This window comes from Camarhynchus parvulus, chromosome 7 (assembly GCF_901933205.1).
Source record: "Camarhynchus parvulus chromosome 7, STF_HiC, whole genome shotgun sequence".
Taxonomy (NCBI): Eukaryota; Metazoa; Chordata; class Aves; order Passeriformes; family Thraupidae; genus Camarhynchus; species Camarhynchus parvulus.
The window spans coordinates 26868744-26879527 of record NC_044577.1 but is presented as its reverse complement, the minus strand read 5'-3'; the positions used below and the strand labels follow the sequence as shown (position 1 = coordinate 26879527).

The 10784-nt window shown below is 47.4% G+C and overlaps 1 protein-coding gene across 1 annotated transcript in view; it reads right to left on the bottom strand.

The window, feature by feature from the left end:
* Nucleotides 1–1812: 1812 nt before the first annotated feature.
* The window catches only part of SLC49A4 (solute carrier family 49 member 4), a 72409-nt gene continuing 63437 nt past the window's right edge, over nucleotides 1813–10784 (bottom strand). The window contains exon 9 of the mRNA XM_030952003.1: nucleotides 1813–10058. Coding sequence (XP_030807863.1) covers nucleotides 9943–10058 — 116 coding nt within the window. The 3' untranslated portion in view covers nucleotides 1813–9942. The remainder of the gene's footprint in view (nucleotides 10059–10784) is intronic.

The window sequence follows — 10784 nt, the reverse complement described above, 5'->3', positions numbered from 1 at the left end:
TCATAGCAACTTTAACGTGTAAGGTCAGCTGGTTTTCATTTTAAACCTACTAAGATGACAAGGAAACGTTGTGCTGCACACCAGCCACATCCATGTCTCATCTCCATGGTGTGGATCTCTACAGAGTATGGAAGGTGCAACTCTTTGTATCCTCATACCAGCTGAGGCGGATCTGGAACCCAGCAACCACTCAAAGCTCCTCCTGGCTGTGGGGGAGCTGTGGGCAGTGTCTTCTGGCTGAGCAGCTGTGCTGCAGCATTGTCACCCTTCAAAATAACATCTCTGAAGATTTTCAAGGTCAAACTTCACAGTTTGTGAAAAAAGCAAAAAGTAGTCCTGGCTTTCCATCACTCTGGGGACAATGAGGTGTCTCTCAGAGTCAGGGTTAGCATGGGGCACATTGAACAGCAACAGGCTGTTGAGGTTCCATCCATCTAACCCTGCTGCATTCCTCCGTTTTTAAACCTCCCATAGTAATTTCCTTGCTGTCATGGAAATAATGGAGCCAGCAAAGGATTGCTCCCCTCTCAAGCGCAGGGTAATGAACAGCCATCAGAAACATTTGATATTTCCATGATGTGAAGCATCAATGGCCACAGAGAAAACCGTTCCCATTTTGGCAGTACTTAATTTACTGTCACGAGCAAGTGATCTGTACGGGAGAGCAGGCACAACACTGATACACTTTTATTACCCTGCCAGGAGCCACATTATTGTTTTCTGTTTTCACATTTCTTAGCAACAACATTTTTTTGTTCATAGGTTTCTTCCTAGGAGCTTGGCTGGAATTATTTTTATGTTGTCCCCAATTTACATGCTGACTTACATCAGCCTGTCCTCGAGCGAGAGCCTTGCTTTCTGCCCGAAAGCCTCCTGGCAATTACTGCTGTCTTCTGCTGATCCATCACTCCTTTGGCACTGGAGGAGATGAACCTCCTGCCTGGCAGAGCTGCCTGTCCTGGGGAGCAGCGCAGTCCCTGGCAGGCCCCACTGTGCCGGGAGCTGCTGGAGCCAAGGAGGGTCTGGAGTGAGCAGGTACAAACTTGTACTCTGAGCATCCCTGCTGCACGCCAGCCCAGAGCCCCAGAGCCCCCAGTCAGCATTAAACCATTTCTGACACACTGAGTGTGCAAGGGGGGACAAGCTGCAGTGTTTGCCGTAGGCTCTGGCCTATGCTGAAAACTTCTCTCAGAATGTGTAAAGGTGAATGCCTTGGGTCCCACGTCCCTGATGTGAGCCCAAATCATGCTCCTGGAGCAGGTAGAGCCCTGCAGCTGCTCAGCTCTCGTGACCCATGGATGGGGGGTGAAGGCAGGAACTCCTGCCTGGGGGCTGCTGCTGCTCATGTTTCCCAGCATCAGCATCCTGGGTGTTTGGCTGCAGCCCAAAGATGCCAAAACACACAGACCCAGCATTTTCAAGTGGCCCCAACCTTTCCCCAGCCTCTGCTGGTCCCATGACCATTAGACATGAGGTATCTGTGAGCCCACCCACATCTGGGCACATCTGGGCACAGCACCAAGAGCTTTCAACCAGCTGGCCCCAGCCCAGCTGCTCCCCCATGTGCAACTGCAGCTCAGTCAAAGAGGGAGATGCCAGCACCCAGTACTCTCTCAGGAAAGACAGAATAAATGTCATTTATGTGCCAGGGAAAGAGCAGGCTTCAACAACAGCAAAGATAAAACAGAAAATAGGAAAAAAACCTGAGAAAGAATGGAGCACAGGGACTTCACCAATACACAGAACTACATCAGGGCTCTGAGACGGATCCTCAGTTCTCATCCCCCTAAGGATGGAGATTTCTGTAACACTGCAAAGATAAATACAACTGGGAACTGTGTCATTAAAGGCACTTTAAGCTCCCATATATAGCCTGGAAAGAGACTGTTGCTAAGAATAGTGGGGCCCAAATATTCCACGACATGAGAGTTGACAGATTTCTTCCCAGCACTAATAGGATGTGAGGCTATTTTAAATTTGCCCTGATAAGTAGTCAGGCCATTCTTGAAGAGCTGGTCCTAGAAAATAAACATGGATCAAGAGATGCTGGGCTGGGTCTGCTTCAATTAAACGCAGGATAAACACAAGGAAGGTTCTTAGGAAGGCTCTCCTTTCCAAAAGCCCCAACACAGACAGTGATGGTGGGAGCCAGCAAAATCAACTGGCCTGCAGCATTCTGAGCCCTGAGGAATCAGGGTGTGAAACCAGAGTGGTGATGATGTGGTGGGGCTGCAGAGGCTGCCACCCCTGCCAGACCCCTCCCCTTCTCCTCCCTGCTGGAGGGTACCAAGGGGTGCACCTGCAGTGCCAGATCACCCCCAAAACCTCAGGAAAAGCCATGGAAATCTTTCATTGGCTGGGCTGGGAGATTGGATGAGGCTACATTCATTTAGACTAAACAACCCCCATTTCATAGCAGTATCTGCAGTGGGTTTTGGCAGCATTATGGCAGAAATAAACTACTCCCTTGTGCTTCTTGGAAGTGATGAACAGTGATGGCAGCAAACTGAGTAACCTCTTTAATGTGCAACAGCCAGTACGTAAAATAACACGCACTTCATGGTCAGAGTCCAGTTTTAAATAGAAATTACACAGTGGGTATGTTACATTGACAAGTATATAGTGGTTTCAACATTATTTTCTCAAAAATAAAAATACACCACATTGGAATATCGCATACAAAATGTAGGATTTGCCCTAAAATAAAATTCTATCAAATCACTTTAAAAATTACAAAAGTAAAATGCATATAAACTCCAGTAAAACTGAACAGTGTTACAAGTCGAGGATAGTTTACAAAGATGCTCTCCAACATCTCCAAAACCCTCTTCCTTCTCCATATGTTCATGCAGTTCAAAAAACCCCAACTGTTAGGTGTGTCCCATAATTAAAAGCTGTTTTTATGACCTTATCAAGTACTTCTTTCTAAAATGCACAGTGGAAGACATTAAACATGGTAGGGGAAAAAGAGATTTTAATCTAGCAAATATCACAGGCAGAGAAAAGAGATATGTCTGGAAAATACATCATTGTCCCACGGGAGCAGGAGCTGGTGGCAGGCTGCTCATGGGGACACCTGCAGCTCTGCTGGGCTGGCTCAGCCCAGGTGAAGCAGAAAGATCAGAGCAGAAGAAGAGCTGTGGGCAGGGAGGGGCAGGGAACACAGCTCTAGTTCATATTGCACATTCAGGGTGTCCCTGCTGGGGAGGGACATGGAGCATCCCCTCCCCTGGCATGGGTGGGCACCCCAAGCCCTGGCAGCCCTTCCCCAAGCCCCCTGAACTGCCCCACACAAACCTGCACATCCCCTCTGTGAAGAAAAACATGAGCTTGGGCTTGTTGTTGTGGTTTGACAAACACGTGGACTAAAGCTGGAGAAGTGGCCTCAGCCTGAAGGGAAAATCTTCCTGTAAAGAAAAAAGGTTTTGCTGCTGGTATTGTCTTCATGTAGCAAAGTGAGTGCAGTGAGTCTGTCCAGACACAACAAGAGGATAAATCACATGGAGGAAGCCACTGGGGAGAGAGACCATGCAGAGAAAAGCTGTTACTGCAGAGACAAGTCCCCCCTGCCTTCCCTGCTGCACCCTGGAGAACCAGCACCTCCACACGTGTGCTACCACCACAGCTGTCCCTGTCCCTGTGGCACAAATCCCATCACAAACAGAAAATGAAGGTCAAAAACTCTTCCTTGAGGAAGATAAAAATGAAGTTCTGAAACAACTGGGCTGAAGTAGACACCCCTCCTGTGCAAACAGCCCAGGTGTCCAACACCCCCCCATCCTGGGCATCCTGGCTCAGCCCTTCCCTTCTCCCTCTGTGCTGCAGTCCCTGCCCTCCACCAGGGCCTGAAGCTTCCCACGGTGCTGCTGGGCCTGAGCAGTGAAGAAACAGTGCTGGGGCTGTGGGGGGCATGAATTGATCCAAAAACATTGCAATCCCAAGCAATTGGCAGCAGCCAGCACATCTGTGCAAATATTTGCTTTTGCTTGTCAAAACTTTGGACAGAGTTACATTTCTTCCTTTATTTATTAGTTTCATCTGTCTTGAAACACAAACTGCAAAAATTGTGAGCAGATTGACATCTTCTTCTGACTCCACTGTGGCTGTGCCTGCTCTGGGGCAATTCTGTGCCAGCTGAGGTGACACTCCCAGAGGAAGCAAGGCAGATATTCCTGTGCCACCCACAACCCACCTGGCAGCAGTCAGGGCTGCAGGGAGGTGGGATGGAGTCTGTGTGGATGGGGATGGTCCCCTCAGGTGAAGCAGGGAACCTGGAGGCTGCCTGGCTCTCTCTGATGGAAAGGAGGCAGCAGCCACAAGGCAGCATTTCCCCCTTCTCCCCCCACAGCTGGAATGCTGGGACCCACGGAAGGTGACAAAGTCCTTGTGTGTTTTGGCAGGGTTGGCCTCTGCCCTTGCACAACTGTGCATCCACACACAGCTCCTTGCACACCCCACATCCCTGCTCTTCCCACGTGGTGCTTTAACAACCCTGAGAATGGCAGCCCCAACATCAAATACCAAATCAATACCCAGACCTGGTGTAGGTTTCCACACAGTGCAGCACTTGTCTTGCCAAGTTATTACAATGGTCTGTACCTCAAAACTAATGGAACACAAAAATCCCTTTGTCAGAGATACTTAATTTGCAAGTGACCCAACAAAAGAAATGAACAATTAGAGCCCTGCTGTCTCACCATTACAGAGCAGTTATATCCACTGTGCAAACTGTGTAATTCCCATTCATATTTCAGTCACTCCTGACAATTAAATCACATTTCCCTTTCTTGCAAGAGCCAATACAAGCACATCAATCAGTGCAGCTTGTTTATGCTGCAGTGCAAGGCCAGGCAGGTGCTTGCTCAGTTTACTGTAGAACAAGCCCAGCATTAATGTCCCTGACACCACAAAATCTCAAATTGCATATGGACTTCATCAGCCCAGTGCAATATTTTGGTGCTGAAATGCCCCCTGGAGTGGGCACTTTTTGTTACTCAACCCAATCTGTTGCTTTCCCCAAGTTACCACAACAAACACTGACAGAGTCTGGGGTTTCCCAACCCACTCCAAGATTCAAGACATCCCACTCCCACTCATTTCATCTCTGTCAGATGGTTGGGAATAACTGAGATGCTGTGAGCCTGAATACCTGACACAGACAGTGCCCATCTGCTTGGCCTCTCCAGGTGTGGGAGCAAAAATCATAGATTTCAGGTAAATTACAGGCTGCTTCTAACAGATTATCTGTTCATGATATGTGCAGAATCCTTTGGGTCTGCACTTTATTCCAACTGGCACGATTTTCTAAAAAAAAAAATTGCCTATTTTTATGTACATTAAGTACACATTCAGCGAAGCTCCTTTCCCTGTGAAATTGCTCTGGAAGCAAGGAAGCTCTTCTCCACACCTCCAGCTCAGGGGAGCAGGCAGCCCCAAGGGATGCCAGAGGAAGTTAATGGGTAACAGCAGTGGCCAGAGCCAGGAACCAGTGCTGCAAGTGACTGCATTTTCTAATCCTGAGCCTCCCCATGAGCAGCATGGGAGCTTGCAGAGCTCCAGAGCTCAGGAGAAGGAGAGCCAGCAGCACTGGAAGCTGAACCAGGAGTGTCACTGAGCCAAACAAATGTTTACAATAACCATTAGGAGAGAGTGGTCACCATGGAGAAACCTTCCCAGCATTCCCAACACAAACCACACCATTACCTGCGTTAAGGGCTCAGCACTGCTGGGAAGAGGTTCTTCAGGGCTGTGAACTTACAGGTCACACAGAGAAGAACATTCCAGGGCTTCTCAGGGCACCTTCCTCTGCTGGCAAGTCACAGGCCACGCAGCAGCCAATGCTGTGACTGGTCCAAGTTAGAGAGACTTTAAACTTTCATTATTAAGAAAAGCATTAACTGTTTTGAGCCTATTCTGCACTCCTGCTCATTGCATCTGCACTGCTAAGGGCTCTCCCTGTGCTTCAAACTCAAACTTCCAAAGAAGTGCAGGCAGCCTGGCAGCTTGGACTCTTGCTAAATCCAAAGAGGAGTGACCAGGCAGTAATGCTTATCCAAAAAATACTTCTGTGGGTTGAGTTGTGTTACTGACATGAAAGGGACTGCTCCTCCACAGAAGGATGCTGCTGTGGAGCACAGATGGGGATAAAGTGTTTTTCAGAGATCTCAGCAAGCACATTTAAAATCCTCACTTCCACCCTAAGGCAGACTTGCTAATCTAATAAAATCCTAAGCTTGAACACTGTGTGTGTGGAATGCAGCCATGTCCTGCCCAACTTCAAGTAATCTGGGAGCAATCCTTTGACTTCCACGTGGGCAGATCTCCATCAGAGCTGCTGGGAACTCGGGCTGGGCCCTGACTGCAGTGCCTGTGATCCCCACGCAGGTTTCCAGCAGGGCCTGGCTGGGCTGCCCAGCCCTGCAGAAGGTCCCTGCTCCAGGGCAGAGGCACTGGTGCCTGTGACTCAGCCCGAGCTGCAGTGCCAGGCAGACTCAGGGCAGGGCTCAGCGTGGCAGGGCTCTGGCAGCGAGGGGCTGCAGGGGTGAGGGGCAGTGGGAGCCCCCATGAGGGACAGAGCCAGCCCAGCCAGGGCACAAATACAGCACTGGCACTGGCCAAGGCTGAACCCATCAGCCACGGTGACACCTCTGGGATAACAGATGAAGAAGGGAAAGGAAGTTACTGCACAGCTGGAGAGCAGGGTAGCCCTGCAGGTACCCGGGTCAGTGCAGAGGGAGGGCCAGGAGCTGCTCCAGGCACTGCAGCAGAGATTCCCCTGCAGCCTGTGATGCAGACCATGGTGAGGCAGCTGTGGCCCATGGGGAGCAGAGATCCACCTGCAGCCTGTGGAGAAAGAACCCCCTGGCACCAGCTGGATGCCCAAAGGAGGCTGTGGGAAACCTGCTGGAGCAGACTTCTGGCAGGATGGAGAGAGGAGCCCAGGCTGGAGCAGGTTTGCTGGCAGGATTGTTCCCACAGGTCTCTGCCCACACTGGAGAAATTCGTGGAGGATTGTCTCCCCTGGGAGGGACCCCATGCTGGAGCAGGGGAAGAACGTGAGGAGTCCCCAGGGGATGAGATGTGTGATGGTCTGACCACAGCCCCCATTCCCTGTCCCCCTGTGCTGCTGAGGGGAAGGGGGAGAGAAAACCACAAGTAAAGTTAAGCCTGGAAAGAAGGGAGGGATGGGGGGAAGGTGTTTTCAAGATTAGGTTTTATTTCTCTTTATCCTACTGTGATATGATTGCTAGTAAACTAAACTAGTTTCCCCAGGTTGAGTCTGTCTTGCCCATGATGGTCACTGGTGAGTGTTCTTACCTCAACTCATGAGCTTTCCATTCTATTTTCTCTCCCCTGCCCAGCTGAGGAGGGCAATGACAGAGAGGCTTTGCTGGGCACGTGGGGTCCACCCACACTCAATTCACCACACAGAGAAACAGCTACCACAGCATCAGAGTCACAGGGAGCCATTCACTCTGGCTCAGAAAAACAATCAACAGGGTTTAAAACAAGAGGTTCACTCATCTCCCCTGACTACAGAGAGCCTGCATCTGGAAGCACTGGCAAATATTTTGAATTGTCTGATGCCTTCTGGAACAGAGGAAGAATAGGTTATAGTCTAAGTATTGTGTAAAATGCTTCTCCATCTTAAAACACTCAGGACAGTGAAAGGATTAGAAATCTCTGTCACTCAGGACAGCAATTTTAATCTTTATATAGCTACAGTAAATTGCAGAAACAGAGCTCTGAAGAGCCATCCCAGCTTGCAGTTCTGCCATGACAATGCAACTCCAGACTCTTGGCAAATGATCCCTGGTTTCAGAGACAATAGGCAGCAGCAGCTACTGGATACTGAAACTAATCCAGGCACTAAAACATAGTAAAAAGAAGCCGGACAGTTAACACCACTCATCTGAAAAGTAAGGGATGATGCCAGTGGATCTGAATGTGCTGGTTGGACTGATTTCATCTTCCCTATGCAGGTTAGCTCCACCACCACAAAGAATCTGCTTCAAGACAGGAAAGACTATTTAGAGCTGATACAGGCAATGAGCTAAATCCATTTTCAGCTACTACAGTAAGGACATCATTGCTCTGAAAACATAAAAGCAGGGAACAGCTTGTTTTATTTTACTGCACAGATACACTCCTGAGTTAAGTCTTAGAGGTGTATTCTCTCTGCAAAAGGAGAGCAGGCAGAAGGAACAGATCCGTGTCTGAAAGGTAGTTCTGGGTTTATTTGGGTGAGCTTACCGTGTTGGTGTTGCCCCAGGGGCAAAGAAGAGCCCCACACAGGAGCAGAGGGTGCTTGATTCAACTTCTAGAGATGCAGAGCCTCCTCCAACACGTGCACCCACCCCCTGCCACAGAACTGCCAGGACAGGAAATCATTCCCTGAAAAGAATCCCTGTGGCAGACCGTGCACAACGCTTCCCACCCACGGCAGTGACTGGCTTGGTTACAAACCAGGGCACATCACCTTCCCCAGACAGGATCACCTGGAGTAAACCTAGGGAAACACATACCCTTGCACAACTTATATATATATATGTATATGTATCTCTTATATATATAAGTTTTATTTGTGTACACACTGATATAAATATGCACGCCCCCATACACACAAACACACCCCTGTAACACAAAGCACAGAACAAACACACGCACACATACAGAAATATTTTAAATGATGCCAAACTGAAATCTAAGAATATAATTAAGAAATCATTAGCAGGTTTAAAAATTGAGTTAAAAAACTATTCAAAGTGTCTTTAATATCTATGTTCAAGTAAGGGCCAGAACGACCACAGATTAGTACTGATAAAAAGAGCTGGCATTAATTTCCCATATTATGCCAGAACTCGTGAGTTACTCATTGTCAAACTCATTGTCATTTCGCCATCAATGCACCTCCTCAACTAGAAAGGTTTTTTTAGGAAACAGTGATTTCTCCAGACTTGGGTTACAAGCAATATTGTTCAGGCACCCTCAGTCATAAACTAATCCTAAAAACCACACACACCTTAGAGTATCAGGAGAGAACTAGCAGGATTCAGAAATCCACACCCACAGTATTCAGTGGCACAAACAGTAAAAAAGGCAGTACTGGAGATGAAGGATGGAAAGGTGACACAGTGGTGGCCTTTAGAACAGCAACATTTACCTAGAGTGACACTCCAGTACTCCACGGATGCTCCATATTCAGGAGATATGGAACCAAGGTGGCGTTTCAGAGATGACTGTGGGTGCAGGTTGGGATTCAGTGGCAGCTAAAGCTATTGTTTACTTGTGCCCCAGGGTGGTAACATACACCTCTAATATCACTGCAAGGATTATTTGGGGTATTTAGTATGGCTAAAAACCCTGGTACCAGTGTCTTATATCAGAACCCACTTTATTAGAATGTATATGTAGTGTACAAGCACCAAATCATTTTAGCTTAAATGTTTAATGAACATTCAATATAAATGACTAGTGATTTTAAAGAGATCTTGAAAAGATTTTTGTTTTCTTTTCTTATTTCTTTTTCCTTTTGTTAAGATTATTCCCTATTTTCATTCTGATAGAAGACTCTGAAGATTACTGGTACCCTGGTGTGTATAAGCGTGAGTCAGCACACAGGCACATATACACACAACATACACCTCACTGCTACATCAACAGCCTCTTCAACAGAGAGCCCCAGCCCTGCACAGGGACCTGGACAGCAGAGAGATTCTCTTTGTGCATTTTGGTGTCACCATCACCGCTCCAGTTCCACGTTTATGGCAAGTCAAGATGGTCTTGAACGTAAGAACGACCCATCCCTCACCCTCTCTAAATAAAGCCACGATTAAGTCTTGAAATTTGTTTTTCTGCTGTTCAGCTGTGCAAATCCAGGCAGATGTGCAGACTGCAAAGCCGACTCCCAGTCTCTTCCAAGCCCTCACCAGTGCGGGGTGATCACACAGAGACGACGACGTCGAGATAGAGTCTGTCGTAGGACTCGCGGAAGCACAGGATGAGGAGCAGGCTGAGCAGACACGACCCTGGCAGGCACCAGTTGAACCAGGAAAACTCTGTAAAGCAGAACAGAGACCCAGCCTCAGTTATCAAACATGTTCTGGGTTTAAAGAGACCAAAACTTGGACTGATGGCAGGTTTGAAGGAAATCGCTGTGTGCTGACAAAGTCCTGACAGCTCCCAGTCAATGGCTAACTTGGTCTGTGAGCCTTCTCCATGGACACATTGAGTTATAGATATTTATAGCCAATGCCTCCAACTAATGGAAATCCTCCTTATTCAGCCTGCCAATGAAGAGAACGGGGCAAAAAAAAAAAATCTATCATTGCTAATGGAGAATAAACCACCTCCAAAGACTCTGCTCATTAGTCCCTTGATTTTCATGGATGGAGAACTAAAATTAAAAGCATAGGAAGAAACTGGGTTTGATTTTGAATCAGATCTGCTACATTGTATAAGAAGGGAAAACCAATTCCTCAGAAGAAACTTGTGCATAATGCGATCAATTCAATTTAAAAGTCATTGCAAAAAACAGGTCCTTGGAAGCCTCTTTTCAGCTGTTTGACATAACGTACTGCCCTTAAAAGTCTGTGTTCTCAAGAAATCCTATCATCTGATATTTGACTAACAATTAGCAGTTTGAGCCACATTTTTTTCAAACAAGTACAATAAATTCTTTTTTTCTACATGTGTCAATTTACTAAGGAAACATTCATTTCACCAGATAGTGTTTTACTCATTTTTTCAAATTTTCCATTATTATTAATACTATTATTATTTTT